General features: G+C 40.2%; 1 protein-coding gene across 1 annotated transcript in view; it reads left to right on the forward strand.

Annotated features, from left to right (window-relative positions):
* sh3bgrl (SH3 domain binding glutamate-rich protein like) overlaps positions 1–21,521 on the forward strand; it is a 45,904-nt gene extending 24,383 nt beyond the window's left edge. Inside the window, exons 2-4 of the mRNA XM_028815949.2 lie at positions 7,651–7,836; positions 17,398–17,478; positions 21,192–21,521. Of these exons, the coding sequence (XP_028671782.1) occupies positions 7,651–7,836; positions 17,398–17,478; positions 21,192–21,224 (300 nt within the window). The 3' untranslated portion in view covers positions 21,225–21,521. The remainder of the gene's footprint in view (positions 1–7,650; positions 7,837–17,397; positions 17,479–21,191) is intronic.
* The last annotated feature ends 223 nt before the right edge of the window (positions 21,522–21,744 follow it).

The following is a 21,744-nucleotide window of genomic DNA, read 5'->3' on the forward strand; positions in this document are numbered from 1 at the left end:
CTTATATACAGGTGTGTGCCTTTCCAAATCATGTCCAGTCAACTGAATTTACCACAGGTGGACTCCAAATAAGCTGCAGAAACATCTCAAGGATGATCAGGGGAAACAGGATGCACCTGAGCTCAATTTCGAGCTTCACGGCAAAGGCTGTGAATACTTATGTACATGTGCTTTCTCAATTTTTTTATTTTTAATAAATTTGCAAAAATCTCAAGTAAACTTTTTTCACGTTGTCATTATGGGGTGTTGTGTGCAGAATTCTGAGGAAAAAAATGAATTTAATCCATTTTGGATGTGGAAAAAGTGATGCGCTATGAATACTTTCCGGATGCACTGTATATTATTACATCTCTATCACAAGTGAATGTCTGTTGAGAATGTGATGTAGTGAAAAATACAAAAAGAGCTCTTTATATGTTTGTTTGTTTTTAAACTATTCCTTATAGTACATGCAGCTTTAGTTTATTACTGTATATGAAAGCATGCAGAGTGAATGTGAAGCAAACATAGTTGGTTATAACGTCCCTGTTGAAAGAGTACAGCAGCCTTCTGAAAGCTGAGAGATGATGTTTTAGTCATTAAATTGTGTGACACAGACAGAAGGGTGTTTTTTCAGTGAATTTAAACAAGTTTTAATTTTTACTGTTTCGGGTGCAAATAAACATTACTCTTCTGCCATATTGTGCCAGTATATCTTTAGCTCACTGCACCATTGAAGAGTGAGCAGGTATCAAAGATGAAAGAACTGTTAATTTAATGGGTCTCCCAGACATCAACATCAGGTGATTGGTATTGTGCAAATCACTTTATCTGTCATTTTTTGAATTTGAAGTATGCCTAGCTATGGGATGTTACCCAAGACAAGTGAACCTTTACATAACACATCCCAGGATTGATGTAGAGGTGGAGTGATTCCCAGGAATCTCCATCAGCTTGAATACTCCCTGAGATCACTCGGTGGTGTTTCAGTTAAGATGGTCCTCGTCAATATGAAATCTGTAGCCAACAAAACCTTTATCTTGAATGATGTTTTGTGTCGTGTCAGTTGGATTTTTTATTTCTTACTCAGACTTGACTGAATGCTGGTAGGCTGTTTTTCTATGTTTCTCCATCTGATTATTGCTTTTTCAATCTCCTAGAATTACTGGCCCAGCACCTTGTTCAGCAGTAATTTTTTTTTTTTTTCACCAAACCCATGATTTGTACCTTGTTGCATAGGCAAACAAAATCAAACCAGAGTTTTCCTCCACAGTTCTCTAACTTTTCTATAATTCTATAATTATTACAAGATGTTAACAGATTTTAATTATTTGGTATTTTAATATTCATGTTAGCTTCTCCTTTTAAATCTCCACTCATTGAATTCCCACATCTTATCGATTCTATTTTTGTTATTTTCTTACTGGTCTTACTTATTCTTTCATATGGGTGGCTACTTGCAATAGTTCAACAGATGATATTTGCTTATCTGATTATAGTCTAATTGTTTTGATGCTGATCTTCATTTCTCAGTTCTGAGATCAAATATGCCAGTGTAGTGTTTCCATCTCTTTAACTTTTCTGTAGTGAATCAGTATTGAAATGGTTGCATAGCTGTTCCTTTCACTTATGCTATTGAAACTCCACCCTTTGATTATTGATCTGAGAATCTGGTTTGCCTTTTCAATGCTGTTGTGCAGGCATTTACTTTTATCTTGTTTAACACTTTTGTCAGTGCTGCTTATTTTAAATGTACTTTTATTTATAAAGTTGACATGACTGCTTAAAACATGCATTTTATTGACATATTCCTGCATAATTAACTTTAACTGAAGAACATAAACACAGGAAGAAAGTCCATGTAGACTATCAAGCTTACTTATAGTGATAAAGTTGTTTCACCACAATATGCCATCCAAATATTTATTTACTTATTTACTATCAGGATCACTCTCCTGCAGTTGTGTGACTTGTTTATACCAGAATTTGTAGTTCTTTATGAGCAGATGAGCTTCGTAATGTCCATTGTGAATATCCATCCATCCATCCATCCATTTTCCAACCCGCTGAATCCGAACACAGGGTCACGGGGGTCTGATGGAGCCAATCCCAGCCAACACAGGGCACGAAACAATCCTGGGCAGGGTGCCAACCCACCGCAGGACACACACAAACACACCCAGCGCACACTAGGGCCAATTTAGAATCGCCAATCCACCTAACCTGCATGTCTTTGGACTGTGGGAGGAAACCGGAGCACCCGGAGGAAACCCACGCAGACACGGGGAGAACACCATTGTGAATATAGATTCCTTTAATTTCCAGCAGTGACCTCTAGTAAATGATTCTCTTTAACCTAACACATTCTACTGGATACATTTTGTCAATACCTTTAAACATTTTTAAGACTTAGATTAGGTATTTTCCAGTTTTGATGTAATAGCCTCCTTAACATTATGCTTACCCCTGAAAAACAAGCCAAAAACATATTTTTTTTTTCAACAAGAAGAAGCAGTGTTACGTGTAACTGAAACACATGAAAGCTAAAACATTAGCATAAATACAGTAAGAAAGGTATGTCTAGTGCCCTGCCCACTGATGTACTGATAAAGATTTAGTACACCTCCTCGATATTTTGAAACAGTCACCAACACAAAGCCCAATGTCAAAATTAGGAAAGCAGAAACATATTTCTTTGCTCATTTTTTAATAATATTTATTGTATTGCTTGTGCATGTGAGGGTAGAATGTCAGTGCCCAATCCGCACATTTTCACTGACACAACCATTGAAAATTGTTGCATTGTAAACAGTGCTTAGGGGGCTAATGTTTTTTATGTCCTTTCATTCGATTGCAAACATTTTGCCTTTGAGCCACATGGATACTGAACCCCACTGCAGCTTTATGCAACTGAAGTCACCAGACATAGCATGGCGAATCGATCATACAGTGTCATATGCATCAGTTTCACTATCCATATCAACATCTGACCACCAGTTCACATTGTCACCACTATTGCCTGAGCCAATTAATGGTTCAGTTTTAGTTTGTTCTAAAACTGGTGTTACAGCTTTCTGTTGATTCATCATTGTGTATTATTGGGGTATAGCAGGTCCGCGGCTCAGAAAAAGACAGCAGTTTAAAATACATAATTAATTGGCCGGTTCGCTCCCGGTGGGTGTGCGTGCTCACACAGCTATGGGAGGGTTGGTGGAGTAATTGGGGCAAGACACACCTGTATGTGAGGGTGCATTCTTTTTCACTTGCATCATCGGCTTCCTGCCACACATGATTGGGATGCTGCACCCACGGAGGCATATAAGAAAGAGCTGGCATGATGTTATACTCACTAGATGACAATAAAATCCTGTTTCAAGCATTATTTGGTCTTAACACTGTACATCATAACACCTTAACCTGAGAAACACTTGGGCTGAATCATTTTTACACAGAATTCCAAGCCCAAGAGATGGTTGAGGTTAATACCAAGGAAGTTAAGTTAATTCTAGCATTTGAATGCACTGACTCTTAATTTATACTGAACAGGTTTTATACCGTAATCTAAAATTTCATTTGCATTTTAATTGCTTCTGTACATATTCTACATTATGGCTGGTGACACTAAATGATGGAGCTGTGGAGGGTATCCTAGAAAGGATGTTTTTCAAGAAAAAAACCTATGGCATTAGTGGGGTCACAACCTGAATTATACCTCCACCAAACTAAAGGGCAACAGACAAATCTGTCAAGAATATTACATGGTCCTGACACTGTCAAGCAAGGAAATTGTTGTGGGTACCTGATTCTTAGAAAATGATAAAATAAAAAAGCTTAAGTGCAAGCAGCCATCAGTGGCAAATCGGGTATCCAGCTGTCATATTGGGTGTGGAGTGGGATACTTGCTTATATTTTCTTGCTTTTTGTTTGTTTAGTTGAGCAAAAGGAGACAATTTTTTTTATCTATGTGAGTGACAAAAATGAAAAAAGTGTTACTTCTGTAACATATTTTACTACTTTATTCTGTAAGAAAGGTGTTATAGCTAGTATTTTTGCAGCAAAATATGTTTTGGCTCATTATGCAGCAAATTTGTGTCAGTAAGGAAAAACTACATTCTCTGCACTAATACCATGTGTCAGATGGCAAAGGTGCTGTTACATTTTTTCCTAACTCAGATATGTGAAAATATAGTATATTTGATATATGAGTAACTGTAGTAATTGTATTGCATTAAAATCCTTATATTTGAGTTGTGCTAAATTTTCAATGTCTTTGGCAAAAATACTATTTATAATACTGTACTGACAATGCCAAAAAAATAAATAAATGTTTGAAAATTAGTAAGAACAGTGTTTTAGCTACTTTTCTAAACTCCAGATGTTTATGCTCATGGAAGGAAATACTAGACAATTACGCAATTGGTAGTTAAAGGGTTCTTGCCAGACCCAAACTTTACAAATGCCTATTGTCTATAGAATTTGGCTCTGGCAACACCCCTAAAAATTTAAGTACCCACTGGAGATATTGCTGATCATTATTAATCCCAAAATCTTCTTTTTAAGGGAAATAACTGCAAACGCTTTGGAAGCAAGTAGTTTTATAATAGACACATTCCTTAATTCCCATTGTAAATATACATCTCCTGCTTTTTCAGTGTAGTTATACTGTAAATATGCAGCTAAAGCTGGAAGCCTGTACACATTATTGGTTATATAATTAAAAAAAAAATGTTTACTTTCACACAGAAATTACCCTCTCAAGAAACAGACTGCCAGCTTCACCATCTTTTGTAAATATGGCATAGATCACCAACAAAGTCCATTTCCCTTACTCCAAGACTGGATTTCTACTGGAGGTGGTTATGGTAGAATTAAAAAAACATCTGAACAAAATCATTGGTCAAAACATGCAAATGTGTGCATCATTTCCATGTAAAAGATGGTCATGTTTGTAACGCTTTGAAAAGGCTATAATAGGTGCAATTTGTGTATCTCCTTTGCTTGTCTTGGTTCATATAGAGAGATCTTTTATAAAGATAATCAAACACTCTCCAGGCCCAGTACAAAATTAAAGCCACATATAACACATTGTATGTGTGTGAATTATCCAGCAACACAATATAAAGTGAGTCTGTTATGACAAAGTATCTCTGAAGATCATTAATGTTTGTTTCATTTTGAATAGATGAAAGCTGTAAAAATTTAGAGTTTTAATATGCCAGTTAATCTGCATCTGTTAAAACTATTTTGATTAAAACCATTTTTTGTGTGTGTAATGCTCTTGTACATGTTGAGGTGCTTTAATTGAAGTTCAATATGCTTTAAAATATTATGTGTGAACTTCGTGAATCAGTATTTTTGTTTAAAAAGAAATTTTTCTTTGGTATATTGATTCTGGGCCACTGGCATACCTGTTCTCTTAGAATTGGTAGTAGTACTAATAAAATGTATTTCTATAGCACACTACAATAATGTAATCATGCCTAGGTGCTTTACAAATCAAGATAAATAAAACAGTAAATACAACAATAATACTGTTTAAAACTCTATAAAAATAAAATTTTAACAGAATAAAACAAAAGTAAATACTACTTACTATAGATTATTAAAAGCACATTGAAACAAATACATCTTTAAATCCTTCTTAAAAGTAGGAACTAGCATTGATCAGTGAAATTGGCCACAGCAAATATGTTGTAGCAGATATGTTGTGTTTGCCAGTAACCTTATTCACCCAAGTATTTTCCTGGAAATTCACTGTACAGTCGGCTTAGGCAAACATTTTTTCCAATTGCCCTAGGATGCTTAGCGAGTCCAGTGTGACATTGCAGAGCTGTAAAAGCCATGTGCAAAAGTTTCTCTTTATGCCTACTATAAGATCGATACCAACCTGGCCATAACTGGATCACAAGCACAAGAGTTTAAAAAATGCAATTTCAGCTACTAACATTCATTAACAATCCATTCTCTGTGTCTTTTGATGTTTGCAGCACTATGGCACAATGGCTAGCACAGCTCAGATCATATATTTGGGCCCAATAATCAGTCCAGCATAGTTGTCAGACCTTTCCCTAAATCACATGGACAATTAAAAAATCATTGCACCATTATAATCCACTCAAAACTAGTACAGTTCTTTCCTATTGACTTCAATTCAGTTCTCAGAGTTTGGTGAAGCTTGCAGACATTTTCATGATTTTGCCTAACTCAAGGCGAAGTGAAGTTAGTAGTAACTGTCGCAGAGCTTCAAACAAACTGTGGGAGCTCATTCCATTGGCAAGGTCCAGTAGAACCAAAGGCCTGGTCGCCAATTGTAAACATTCTCATCCATGGAACAGCCAGAAGGTAAGAGGACCCAGAGTGCAAAAAACTAACAGGTGTATGTGTAATAAGCAAGTCTCAAAGATGGTCTGGGGGCAGTATCAGCAATATATTTGTAAACCTGTAAATAGGTAACCAAAATAAAAATGATATTTTGTTAAAAGACATGCAGTACTGTTTTGGACATACTGTAACCTCTGAATGTTATTTTCAGGGAGACCAGCAAATAGGGAATTACAGTGGTCAAGACAAGATGTTATGAAAGCATAAACTAACTTCTTGGCATCATGCATACATAGAAAAGGCCTAATTCTTGCTATATTCTGTAAATGACAGAATGAAGTTATGGACAAGGGTGCAAAGTGACTTGAAATGAAAGTGTAATATCAAATTTAACCCCAAGATTTGTAACCAATGAAGAAACGGGAATTAAGGGATGATCAATAATGATATATTTTATGCTTGACTTTTTTTTACCTGACAAGGAGTACCCACAAGTGTAACCTCCAGACTTATTGCTGTTTAACTGCAAACAATTATTATTCATCCAATTCTGAATTTCACTAAGACAGCAAGTGACTTTAGTTTGTAGAACATGGGCATTGGGTATGGTTTGGAGATATATCCGAGTACTTTTTTGATAATGAAACTGGTTAACATTTTTTAAATAACTACCCTTTACATTAATCAAGATTTTAGAGCTGATTTTTGATCCATTGCTGTTATTTTAGCCCTGTTTTGAAAATGGTTCAAATACAGTTTTACTTGACAGACATCAACAGTCTAAGACAGTCTTTACCCCTGTCCGGCACAAATGTTTTATTGAATGGATTTAATAAGTCACATTTGAATGAGATTCAAATTGGAGTTATGCTGTTCCAGTTCTGTCTACCAGACAGGCAGAAGGATTGTAATATCCTGTCTGAAAATACTACCCAGGGTACCTTTAAGTTCTTGTGTTCAAAATTTGGGCATTGAACAGTCTTTAATTGTTTGATCTTTCTGAACTACTAAAATTGTATAATCTGATCAAAAATGTATGTAGCTGACATTTTTCTTTTCGATATTTAAAGCTAAATACTTCATTGTGGACCGATTTTCTAATTTTTGCGTATGTTTCCTGAGGAACCTTTGTGAACCCAATTCAGAGGACAGTTTTAAAATTAAATAAAAATTAAAATATATCTTTCAATATAGTATGTATATTATGTGTACCACATTCTTGTGATCTTGAAATACTGTGATTACCCCAAGCTTTTCATTTATCTGAAGCATTTAGGTAATATTTATATTTTTATGTATATTGTGTGTGCTGTGTTTGGTTATTTTATGGTATATTGTTCTTAACTATAGATCAAAAAGCAGCAACAGGATGTATTGGGTTTCATGGCAGCCAATAAGATTGAATTTGAAGAATGTGACATTGCAGCCAATGAAGAAAACAGGAAGTGGATGAGAGAAAATGTACCAGAGAGTGCGAGACCTGCAACTGGGAACCCTCTTCCACCTCAGATTTTTAATGGGGAAAAATATTGTGGGGTAAAGTATTTTTCTTTTTCTTTGCTTTGTTGATTCATTTATATTACAGAGATTTACAGTAAATTAGTTTGGTTTGACGTAGTGTAATAAAGTAAATAGCACTTTAGCCAAAATGTACTTGTAACCCAGCTGAGCTATTTTTTTAAAACTATTTAATGATACAGAATATCATGCATGCAGCATTTGTACAATACCATGCTTATTTTGCCATATTTAGACAAAATAGCCAACTAGCAGTGTAGTAAAAACAACTACATTTAACTAACCTTTCAGGCTACCGTCCAGGGTGGCTCCAGTCAGAATAAGAGAAAGGGAGCCAATCATAATTAATAAGACTAATACACTCTCTTTAGTACAGCATTTCTTAGAGTAATGAAACTTGTGCCTTGTGCAGTAAAGCTGAAGCAGTTAAATTTAAGCTTGAAGGCTGGGAGGACAGCATGTACAAGAGACGTGTGCAACTAATGGGTCTTCTTGAAAACTCTGAGAAGGATAACATTTTCCTATAGAGAGCATGAACAAAATGGTGTTCTTCAGTGAATGGTGCCACTTTGAAGATTGAAATGGTCCATAGAATCTTAAACCTAATGAGCACGATCAACCTCTGTCTTCTTATCAACTAGTTTTTAAGATGTACTAGTAGACATCATATGATGGCTAAGGCCTGTGAGATGTTGGAGATTCTCCACAAGACATTCTATATTAATTTTTTCCTTGACAGCATGAGAATGTCCTAAAAAAGAAAGCCATGGATCTGGTCATGCAGAGGGTAAATTAGGATTGACTGCAGTCACTCTTCTGTATTGTGACTTGGCCATTCCAGAACATAAACTTTCTTATGTTTCATCCATTCTGTTGTTGAGCTTTGTTAAGCTTTAGAGGATGGACCACTTCTCCAAAATTTTCCATTAAAATTTGTTGACTGCAGTTTTTAATGCATTGTTCCCCATGTAAATTCAAACTATCAAGGCCCTGGGAACCAATGCATGATTCTCTCTCTATTTCTTTGGTTTTGGTGTTGATGTGTAATGCTTCTTTTCCCTCCAAAACAGTATTGCACGTTTCTGCCAAAGGGTACAGAGTATTTTCCCAGATGTTGCTGCGGAATATTTATATGATCTTTTGCAAACTTGAGATGTGCTGCAATATTACTTTTGGAGAGCAGAGGTTTCCCCTGTGATGTCCTTTCACAGACACCATTCTTGTTGTATTATCATGATATTTCCCTCTACTTACCTTTCACCTATGTTCTTCAGGGATAAATGTACTCATTAGGTTTGTTACCGGGTTGATCTATTGTCTCACCTTAAGATTAACACACTCACATACATAGATATATGCATTGTAGACACTAGGGGTCCCCTCCTTTAACCGTCACCTTATCGTGGTGGAGGGGTTTGCGTGTCCCAATGATCCTAGGAGCTCTGTTGTCCGGGGCTTTATGCCCCTGGTAGGGCCACCCAAGGCAAACTGGTCCTAGGTGAGGGATGAGACAAAGAGCGGTTAAACAAACCTCCTATGAAGAAAAACAATTTTGGACGGCGTTTTCCCTTGCCCGGACGCGGGTCACCGGGGCCCCTCTCTGGAGCCAGGCCTGGAGGTGGGGCTCGATGGCGAGCGCCTGGTGGCCGGGCCTGCACCCATGGGGCTTGGCCGGGCACAGCCCGAAGAGGCAACGTGGGTCCCCCTTCCCATGGGCTCACCACCTATGGGAGGGGCCAAGGAGGTCGGGTGCAGTGTGAGTTGGGTGGTGGCCGAAGGCGGGGACCTTGGCGGTCCGATCCTCGGCTACAGAAACTGGCTCTTGGGACGTGGAATGTCACCTCTCTGAAGGGGAAGGAGCCTGAGCTAGTGCGCGAAGTTGAGAGGTTCCGGCTAGATATAGTCGGACTCACCTCGACGCACAGCTTGGACTCTGGAACCAATCTCCTTGAGAGGGGCTGGACTCTGTACCACTCTGGAGTTGCCCCGGTGAGAGGCGCCGAGCAGGTGTGGGTATACTTATTGCCCCCCAACTTGGAGCCTGTACATTGGGGTTTACCCTTCGCCTTCGGGTGGGGGGACGGGTCTTAACTGTTGTTTGTGCGTATGCACCGAACAGCAGTTCAGAGTACCCTCCCTTTTTGGAGTCCCTGGAGGGGGTGCTAGAGGGCATACCTTCTGGGGACTCCCTCGTTCTGCTGGGAGACTTTAATGCTCACGTGGGCAATGACAGTGAGACCTGGAAGGGCGTGATTGGGAGGAATGGCCCCCCTGATCTGAACCCGAGCGGTGTTTTATTATTGGACTTCTGTGCTCGTCACGGATTGTCCATAACGAACACCATGTTCAAGCATAGGGGTGTTCATATGTGCACTTGGCACCAGGACACCCTAGGCCTCAGTTCGATGATCGACTTTGTGGTCGTGTCGTCGGACTTGCGGCCACATGTCTTGGACACTCGGGTGAAGAGAGGGGCGGAGCTGTCAACTGATCACCACCTGGTGGTGAGTTGGCTTCGATGGTGGGGGAGGATGCCGGTCAGGCGTGGTAGACCCAAACGTGTTGTGAGGGTCTGCTGGGAATGTCTGGCAGAGCCCCCTGTCAGAAGTAGCTTCAACTCCCACCTCCGGCAGAACTTCGACCACATCCCGAGGGAGGTGGGGGACATTGAGTCCGAATGGGCCATGTTCCGTGCCTCTATTGTTGAGGCAGCTGACCGGAGCTGTGGCCGTAAGGTGGTCGGTGCCTGTCGTGGCGGCAATCCCCGAACCCGCTGGTGGACACCGGCGGTGAAGGAAGCCGTCAAGCTGAAGAAGGAGTCCTACAGGACCCTTTTGTCCTGTGGGACCCCGGAGGCAGCTGATAGGTACCGGCAGGCCAAGCGGAATGCGGCTTTGGTGGTTGCTGAGGCAAAAACTCGGGCGTGGGAGGAGTTTGGGGAGGCCATGGAGAATGACTTTCAGACGGCTTCGAGGAGATTCTGGTCCACCATCCGGCGTCTCAGGAAGGGGAAGCAGTGCAGTGTCAACACTGTATATGGTGGGGATGGTGCGCTGCTGACCTCGACTCGGGACATTGTGGGTCGGTGGGGGGAATACTTCGAAGACCTCCTCAATCCCATTAACATGCCTTCCAATGAGGAAGCAGAGCCTGGGGACTCAGAGGTGGGCCCCCCCCATCTCTGGGACTGAGGTCACCGAGGTGGTCAAAAAACTCCTTGGTGGCAGGGCCCCGGGGCTGGATGAGATACGCCCGGAGTTCCTCAAGGCTCTGGATGTTGTAGGACTGTCTTGGCTGACACGCCTCTGCAACATCGCATGGACATCAGGGACAGTGCCTCTGGATTGGCAGACCGGGGTGGTGGTCCCCCTCTTTAAGAAGGGGGATCGGAGGGTGTGTTCCAACTACAGAGGGATCACACTCCTCAGCCTCCCTGGAAAAGTCTATTCAGGGGTCCTGGAGTGGAGGGTCCGTCGGATAGTCGAGCCTCGGATTCAGGAGGAACAGTGTGGTTTTCGTCCTGGTCGCGGAACAGTGGACCAGCTCTATACCCTTAGCAGGGTCCTGGAGGGTGCATGGGAGTTTGCCCAACCAGTCTACATGTGTTTTGTGGACTTAGAAAAGGCATTCGACCGTGTCCCTCGGGGAATCCTGTGGGGGGTACTCCGAGAGTATGGGGTACCGGCCCCCCTGATAAGGGCTGTTCAGTCCCTGTACGATCGGTGCCAAAGCTTGGTCCACATTGCCGGTAGTAAGTCGAACCCGTTTCCAGTGAGAGTTGGACTCCGCCAGGGCTGCCCTTTGTCACCGATTCTGTTCATAACTTTTATGGACAGAATTTCTAGGCGCAGCCAGGGTGTTGAGGGGGTCCGGTTTGGTGGGCTCAGGATTGGGTCACTGCTTTTTGCAGATGATGTTGTCCTGTTTGCTTCATCAGGCCGTGATCTTCAGCTCTCTCTGGATCGGTTCACAGCCGAGTGTGAAGCGGCTGGGATGAGAATCAGCACCTCCAAATCCGAGACCATGGTCCTCAGCCGGAAAAGGGTGGAGTGCCCTCTCAGGGTTGGTAGCGAGATCCTGCCCCAAGTGGAGGAGTTCAAGTATCTCGGGGTCTTGTTCACGAGTGAGGGAAGAATGGAGCGTGAGATCGACAGGCGGATCGGTGCGGCATCCGCAGTAATGCGGGCGTTGCATCGGTCTGTCGTGGTGAAAAAGGAGCTGAGCCGCAAGGCGAAGCTCTCAATTTACCAGTCGATCTATGTTCCTACCCTCACCTATGGTCATGAGCTATGGGTAGTGACCGAAAGAACGAGATCGCGAATACAAGCGACTGAAATGAGTTTCCTCCGCAGGGTGTCTGGGCTTTCCCTTAAAGATAGGGTGAGAAGCTCAGTCATCCGGGAGGGGCTCAGAGTAGAGCCGCTGCTCCTACGCATCGAGAGGAGTCAGATGAGGTGGCTCGGGCATCTGATCAGGATGCCTCCTGGACGCCTCCCTGGTGAGGTGTTCCGGGCACGTCCAACCGGGAGGAGGCCCCGGGGAAGACCCAGGACACGCTGGAGGGACTATGTCTCTCGACTGGCCTGGGAACTCCTTGGGATTCTCCCGGAAGAGCTAGAAGAAGTGGCCGGGGAGAGGGAAGTCTGGGCATCTCTGCTCAAGCTGCTGCCCCCGCGACCCGACCTCGGATAAGCGGGAGACAATGGATGGATGGACACTAGGGGTTGCTGTTGCCCCTTAAACCCAACAGACAGACATGCAGGACACAGGGTAAAAGCACCAAGAAGATACTTTTAATTATTTTCTTCCTTTCTAGTGCCTCCAAAGCACCACAGTCACAATAAACACACCAATAAACCACAATAATCTCGCCTCTACATCTCCCAGCAAGCTCTATCACACTCCTCCCGACTCTAGCTCGCTTGCTGGGTTTCCATCAGTCCTTTATATAGTTCTTGAGCCAGAAGTGCTTCTATTCTTCCTCCCACGTGGCTTGCCAGCACTTCCAGGTCAGCTGGAGAATTCAGGTTTTAATCAGCCAGGAAGTACTTCTGGGCTACCGTTGTCATAGTCCATTAGTACTTCCAGGCTAGGTGAGAATTTGTTTTCCCACCAACTTCCCACAGTGTCCCCACGGTACCTAGCAGGGCTGTGCTGCCGAATTCCAAGTCCCATAGTGCCCTGCGGGTATCCAGGGCACTGCTGCAGTCCGGGGAGCTGCTCTCTATCATCTTGGGGGAGGCAGTGTCCTTGATAAGCTGCCTTCCCCCATCCTTCCATTACTGGGGTGTCCTGGCTGGGATAAACTGGCCAGCTGTCCCTTACAGCATACACACATATGCATACCGTATGAAAGATGTATACACATGCATGTTATTCCCTAGCACTTTAATCCACACAAGTACAGTATAAATAACACATGCACAGTCTGCTTTCCCTAGTACTCCAAGAGACTTGCTTATCATAAGTACGAACAACATGCAGACCTAAGAACTCAGACCTAATTATTACCTTTGGTCTCCAAGAATATATTCAAACATACAAAGGCTCAACATCCCTGGCTATAGGCCATTTATCAACCAGTGAATGTTTTACTTTAACACAGTGTTCATTATTGGACAGAGCTGTATGTCTTCAGCTCAATAAACCTTGCAGCTTGGATCATATGGCACTTCCTCACTTCTCCAGGTGCTCTAAGAAATATACCTTATTACTTCAGTCACTCTAGATATGAAGACAAAGTGTAGAAAGCTAAAAGCAATGTGGTATTTACTAAAGAGCATTAATACCAGTAGAGGAAAGCATAAAAGAAAATGTGGATAGCAAAGTCTGGACATATATATTGTCTTTAGAAAAGGGCTTACAAAAAGTTAAAGATCTCAAAGATGAATGTCCATGGTGGCATTGATTTAGCAATCGATATTCATGAAATCCTTCAGCTGAGGATCAGATGAAATGGTCGCACGTTGCTGGTGCCCTCTCCTGACATCGCTGCTCTGTTGCCTTATTATTTATTTCCGTCATATTTATTTTAAAATTTCACGGGGGTTGCACAACACGTTATTGTTACATACGCCTGATTGACTGGCTCTGAATATGATGGATGAATTTGCTCATACTCTTTAAGCGCTATATAAATGTAATATTATTATTATTATTATTATTATAATCTGTTTGAGTACATCCATTTTCCCAAACAATAACGTTTTTGATGTTTTAAGAATCTCTTGTCTCAAGCTGTAAACTAGTTTGGCAATTTCTAGTCCCACATCATCTCCTTCTGTTCACAGGTCGTAAAGTAATTATACAGTAATCCCTCCTCCATCGCGGGGGTTGCGTTCCTGAGCCACCCGCGAAATAAGAAAATCCGCGAAGTAGAAACCATATGTTTATATGGTTATTTTTATATTGTCATGCTTGGGTCACAGATTTGCGCAGAAACATAGGAGGTTGTAGAGAGACAGGAACATTATTCAAACACTGCAAACAAACATTTGTCTCTTTTTCAAAAGTTTAAACTGTGCTCCATGACAAGACAGAGATGACAGTTCCGTCTCACAATTAAAAGAATGCAGACTATATCTTCCTCTTCAAAGGAGTGCGCGTCAGGAGCAGATCATGTCAGAGAGATAGAGAAAAGCAAACAAATCAATAGGGCTGTTTGGCTTTTAAGTATGCGAAGCACCACGGCACAAAGCTGTTGAAGGCGACAGCTCACACCCCCTCCGTCAGGAGCAGAGAGAGAGAGAGATATAGAGAGAGACAGAGAAAAACAAACAAGCAAAAATCAATACGTGCCCTTCGAGCTTTTAAGTATGCGAAGCACCGTGCAGCATGTCGCTTCAGGAAGCAGCTGCACAGAAGGTAGCAACGTGAAGATAATCTTTCAGCATTTTTAGACGAGTGTCCGTATCGTCTAGGTGTGCGAACAGCCCCCCTGCTCAATCCCCCTAGGTCAGGATCAGAGAAAGTCAGCGCAAAAGAGAGAGAGAGAAAAGTAAGTTGGGTAGCTTCTCAGCCATCTGCCAATAGCGTCCCTTGTATGAAATCAACTGGGCAAACCAACTGAGGAAGCATGTACCAGAAATTAAAAGACCCATTGTCCGCAGAAATCCGCGAACCAGCAAAAAATCCGCGATATATATTTAAATATACTTACATATAAAATCCGCGATGGAGTGAAGCCACGAAAGGCGAAGCGCGATATAGCGAGGGATTACTGTACAGCTTGAAGCATCGGCATGTCTTCTTTTCCCAAGGTGTAAACCAATTTAGTTCTGGTGTCCATCTCTTCACAGGTGATAAAATTGTCAATACAGCTTCAGGCATCTCCTAAATTCCTGCTCAGTTCAAACAGATGTTACTGTGATTAATACTGGTACAATTTAGTAAACCAGAATGCTTTGATTTTAAACTGCCCATGCAAGTGTCCTGTATTTAAGTTCAGCTTGTTTAGCTTGAACAAAATATAATGGAAATCGCTTGTTTATTTTTTTTCTTACAGTGAGACATGAACAGACTTTGACAACTTCAAGAGTTTTATTGTTATCTTAGGTTGTTTTTTTTTTACCTTTTCTTGTGCTGCAGGATGCCTACTCCTAGGGAGAGTAACAAAAGTATTGAATTTTCCCAGTTTATAGAGGATTTGTCTTACTATGGATTTATGGAACAGGCAGGCTTTTAGAGATGTTTTTTATCCTTTACCAGCTTTATGCATCTCCACAATTCCTCTACTAAGGTCCTCTGATTTTTTTGATTGGGACATGGTTCACATGAACAGATCTTTCTTGAGGAGAATAAGCTCTGTCACTTACTGAAGTCTGTGTGTGTGTGTGTGTGTTTTAATAGGGCAGGACACTTGAAACATTTGCATCTAGTCATATCTTATTATTTAGAACAGCTGACCCCTGGCTAACTTTTGGAGTCATCATTAACCTAAACGTTCAAATACCTTTTTCAAACTTAGTCTGTGGGTGTTTAAAATATGTTTTTATTATTGAAAAGACGTAAAATGGTTTGTATGTTATTGTTTAAGCGGATTATGTTTGTCAATTATTATGACTTAAGGGCATGTCCCATTACATGACTTTTCCAGCAATATTCAGTCATAGTCTTCATTTACATAATCTTAAACAGTTGCAGGCAGTATCCAGTGTGCTCCCCTGAAGCAAGTTGTGTAATGTGACATGCCCATCGACTAACTCCAACAAGTCCACAGCTCTCTTTAAATGCAGGGTTGGGCTTGTGTGCATGAGAGCTGACAACAATGAATGCTCATCCGCAAGTACAATGTATATAATGCAGTGACAAGGAAAAAGGAACACAGGTGTTTTGGACTTCACAAACGGAAAAGAAGTATGCCTGTCTCATATTTTATATACCACGACAGAATGGTTGTGGCTGAACTCACTATAACTGTTAAATCTTTGCATAGCACCAGCTCCTTGAGGTAGCGCGTTACTGTATTTTACACTACGGGAAGAGTACGACTGTGTTAAAAGGTCAGAATACAGTCGCTAAATGTGACATACCCATATATTCAGTTGTGGAAGTAAGCATAGTACGATTATAAGATCAGCAACTTTATTTGGCAAGAGTGAGATGCCAAACAACTAAAAGACTCGTCGTATGAACACTGGTTTTAGTTGAACATCAGACCACATTTTTATGAATAATTAAAGCAGAACTCTGGGTAATTTTAAAGTGTACATTAAATTACTTTTACAACTATGTGTTTTCTCTTTCTTTGTATATCTACTACATTTGTTTTATAATAATTGGCTGTTGTATTTACTTGGAATTTATGTTTTTTAATAAAAAACGATCAAAATAAAAAGTGCCAGAGGTCCTATTTTTTCAGTACTTCAGAAAATAAAGAACATGGTTGCCTGTAAATCTGATTTTTTCCAGTTCTGACAATAACAATTTTAAATGCATCTGGAACTTTGCTTGTTAGTAAAGAGTCATTAAAACGTTAAGACTGTCCTGCAAGTGTTATAATTATAAATTATTAAAGATTTGCTTTTCATTTCAAATGCATGTGCAGCTGGCAAAAAATATAAAGGGGTGGAAGACAATTCAAGAGACACCTATGAAATTTTTCTTATCATCCTTAGATTTTCCCTTCATCATGTTCTTCTCTAAGGTTGTGCATCGTAGTATCTATTGATTATAACATTGACAATTTTTTACACAATTTGTCTTTTGAAATTGAGTAGGGGTTCACAGTTATCTTGTTCAAATTTATATGTTCCTAGCAAATGCAACATAAACTTATGTTATCACAAATACATGTTACATTAGATTGAACTTCTGTCCCTTTACATCATAATGCATGGATTCTGTGTTTCAACTTCTGTTCTTTACATTTTGCAGTGTATTTGCCAGTGTTTTCTGAATCATATTTTGTTTTGAATTTCTCTGCCAAAAACAAAGCTCTGTATAAGTTCAGTTTATTCTCTTTAAGAAATTAAGTTCATCTTAACCTTGTGCCTCAGGAAGAGAATTCAGTATTTAACAAAACGTTCAGTTTAATAATGGGTAGTACTTGATGGTTCTTGTACTCTTGTTTTTTTTTAGGATTATGAAGCGTTCTTCAATGCCAGAGAAGACAATGCAGTTTATGCATTTCTAGGCCTAACTGCACCCCCTGGATCAAAGGTTAGTACATTTTATAAATAACTAATTATATATTTTTTGACTTCCTGGAAAATGAAGAATTACTCAAGTAGTTATTTAAGGTTAACATATTAAAAGGCAAATTCAAATTAAATTAAAACTTTGTAAAATGTAAGTTCATGTTTTGTTGTAATACAACTGGATATAAAATAGTGTAAATTTCAAGTTAAAAGCATGTAAAGAAGCATATAAAATATAAGTTAAAATATAAGCATATAAAGCATACAGTATAAGTTGTTTCCATTTCTAACTGTTAACGTGCTACATGAACGAGACCATGAGAAAGGCAAATACTCAATCTTTATATATACAGTGCATCCGGAAAGTATTCACAGCGCATCACTTTTTCCACATTTTGTTATGTTACAGCCTTATTCCAAAATGGATTAAATTCATTTTTTTCCTGAGAATTCTACACACAACACCGCATAATGACAACGTGAACAAAGTTTACTTGAGATTTTTGCAAATTTATTAAAAATAAAAAAATTGAGAAAGCACATGTACATAAGTATTCACAGCCTTTGCCATGAAGCTCAAAATTGAGGTCAGGTGCATCCTGTTTCCCCTGATCATCCTTGAGATGTTTCTGCAGCTTCATTGGAGTCCACCTGTGGTAAATTCAGTTGATTGGACATGATTTGGAAAGGCACACACCTGTCCATATAAGGTCCCACAGTTGACAGTTCATGTCAGAGCACAAACCAAGCATGAAGTTAAAGGAATTGTCTGTAGACCTCCGAGACAGGATTGTCTCGAGGCACAAATCTGGGGAAGGTTACAGAAAAATTTCTGCTGCTTTGAAGGTCCCAATGAGCACAGTGGCCTCCATCATCCGTAAGTGGAAGAAGTTCGAAACCACAAGGACTCTTCCTAGAGCTGGCCGGCCATCTAAACTGAGCGATCGGGGGAGAAGGGCCTTAGTCAGGGAGGTGACCAAGAACCCGATGGTCACTCTGTCAGAGCTCCAGAGGTCCTCTGTGGAGAGAGGAGAACCTTCCAGAAGGACAACCATCTCTGCAGCAATCCACCAATCAGGCCTATATGGTAGAGTGACCAGACGGAAGCCACTCCTTAGTAAAAGGCACATGGCAGCCCGCCTGGAGTTTGCCAAAAGGCACCTGAAGGACTCTCAGACCATTAGAAAGAAAATTCTCTGGTCTGATGAGACAAAGATTGAACTCTTTGGTGTGAATGCCAAGCGTCACGTTTGGAGGAAACCAGACACCTCTCATCACCAGGCCAATACCATCCCTACAGTGAAGCATGGTGGTGGCAGCATCATGCTGTGGGGATGTTTTTCAGTGGCAGGGACTGGGAGACTAGTCAGGATAAAGGGAGAGATGACTGCAGCAATGTACAAAGATATCCTGGATGAAAACCTGCTCCAGAGCGCTCTTGACCTCAGACTGGGGCGATGGTTCATCTTTCAGCAGGACAACGACCCTAAGCACACAGCTAAGATATCAAAGGAGTGGCTTCAGGACACCCCTGTAAATGTCCTTGAGTGGCCCAGCCAGAGCCCAGACTTGAATCCGATTTTACATCTCTTGAGAGATCTTAAAATGGCTGTGCACCGACGCTTCCCATCCAATCTGATGGAGCTTGAGAGGTGCTGCAAAGAGGAATGGGCGAAACTGGCCAAGGATAGGTGTGCCAAGCTTGTGGCATCATATTCAAAAAGACTTGAGGCTGTAATTGCTGCCAAAGGTGCATCAACAAAGTATTGAGCAAAGGCTGTGAATACTTATGTACATGTGATTTCTCAGTTTTTTTTAATTTTAATAAATTTGCAAAAACCTCAAGTAAACTTTTTTCACGTTGTCATTATGGGGTGTTGTGTGTAGAATTCTGAGGAAAAAAATGAATTAAACCATTTTAGAATAAGGCTGTAACATAACAAAATGTGGAAAAAGTGATGCGCTGTGAATACTTTCCGGATGCACTGTAATACGCTACCGTGGCTATTCATTTGTCTGTCCAGGATTTTAAATCACCTGTAGCTTGCAAATCATTTAACCTATTGACCTGAAATTTGGTACACATATAAAATGTGACGTCTACTATCCGATTGATCTCCAAGGTTATTCCTCTTTTTGTTTTTATTTTATTTTAGTGTAGAATCAACTCTTGGCAGCCGTGCGCCGTTCTCATTTCTATCACTTTCACCATCAATTCCCCTACCTATCTTAAATCATTCTTGAGGCAGATTGAAGACTTAAGTGCCAGCTTAAGTGAAAAATTAAGGAAAGGTACTAAGTAATTGCAACACAAACACTGACTTAATCAGTTTTAACACAAAAAGATGCTGACAAAACAAAAGAAGACGCGGGCTGCTAGGGTGGAGAAAAAAAGAGCTGCTCAGGAAGCAGCAAGCGTATCAACTTCTGAGCAAACAAATGCTAAATGTACAGAGAAAGAGTATGAAAACTATGAATGCTCAAGTCAAGTGTATTACTGCACGTTATCGTGCAGTGCGCCGTTACTGGTACTTGTATATTACTGCTCAGTAGTCCAAATGAATGTCTTTTAGTTCAGTTTAATTTTTTTTATATGTCTTTTGACAGAGTACAGGCTCTGAATTTGTCAACAAACCCACAACTCATGTGCATATACAGGAAATTACATACATAAACATACACATAAAAACGGAACAATTTTAATTTAACACAAAGAAAAATCATGACAACGTAAAGTCCTTTAACATTATAATGAGCTATAGACAGATAACCGCAAAATACAGGACAACAAAAACTCTATTCAGCAGCTTTACTGCTGAGAATAAAATACTAGAGGAGTGCACATCCAGTTATAGATGTCACTGTAACAGTCTTAATCAGACAAACTCACAGTTCTGATGACCATGGCCAAATGGCAGCCTGACCACTCCTAATACATTTAAAACATTTTGTTAAAGTAGGATTAATTCTTTTCATCTTTGAATCCAAAGGATCCCAAATCTCTGGTGTTTCGCATGGAGAAAAGTAGTTAACAATTTGGCAGTGACACCAAATGACACAGCAGGATACCTAGAAGAGAACCCATTAATAGATTAAGGTCCATAGCAGTTCCTAATATTTACCATATTTGTATTTTTGTGTGACTAAATGTTAACAGATAATCAACACCTCAAATCAGGGTATTTCAAATTCAAGTAATGAATCTTCAGTCTAGATTTAAATGCTGGGACCAGCAGGGCATCCCGTGCATAAGCAGGCAGATCATTCTACAGCTTTGGAGCCCTGTAGCTAAAGGTACTGCTTTACACAGTATTTTTGTTTCTGTTGAACCTTTGGAAGACTGACACCTTTAGATTATACCCTCCCAGTATTTAGGCATCAGTACGCTCTGTCAAGTCAGTTGAACCTAAGCCATATAAAGCCTTACTGTGTACCTATTAAAGCTGATAAGCATAAATTGAGATGTCTGGTTTTCCTGTGGAAATAAAGGTGCTGGTGAGCCTTCTTTACAATAGCCATGATATATTGTGCTCACTTCAGGTTGTGAGTGATGGTAACTCAAAGAAATGTAATGTTGTTGACCCAGGAAATGTGATGCCCTTTGTGGACTGATTATGAAGATATGCTAAGTAAGTCTAGCAAGTCTGTTCAATTGTTAAATTCATTTTGAATAACTTGATACCACTTTGTATCTGTGTACACTGGAATGACTTGTCATGCCATCTTTATTTTCAGGAAGCTGAAGCTAATGCAAGAGAGCAGATGTGAATATGCCATTTCAAGTTGACCTCCAGTAATACAGTGAACAAAACTGTCAGCATAATGAAAATCTTCAAAAATGGGGAAAGCCTGTTCTTTATTGCCTATGTTCAGCTTAATACATTCAAATTTGTAATTTTGCACGTTTTCTATACATGAAAATAGAGCCAAAAATATAGAAAGGTATATTTTTAAAGGAGCAATCAGAGAACCAATTTTATAAGTTTCAATATATTGTATATTTTCTTTTGCATATTAGAAAAAAACAATTTGTATTTACTTATATTTTGCTGGATTTTTAAATGCTTGAGTTTATCCTATAAAATGCATTACGAATAAGAGATTTGTAATGAATTACTGTATTAAATGTTTATATTTCAGTATCAGAATTAAAAAAGCAGAACAATCCTAAACCATGACATTTGTTATCTGATAATGTAAAAATCTCCAAACTTAAAAAATGTATTTTTATTTCAGATTTTTCAAATTAAGTGATGTTGATTCCCTTTATCACTGTATTGTTCATGTT

This window comes from Erpetoichthys calabaricus, chromosome 12 (genome assembly GCF_900747795.2).
Source record: "Erpetoichthys calabaricus chromosome 12, fErpCal1.3, whole genome shotgun sequence".
NCBI classification, from domain to species: domain Eukaryota; kingdom Metazoa; phylum Chordata; class Cladistia; order Polypteriformes; family Polypteridae; genus Erpetoichthys; species Erpetoichthys calabaricus.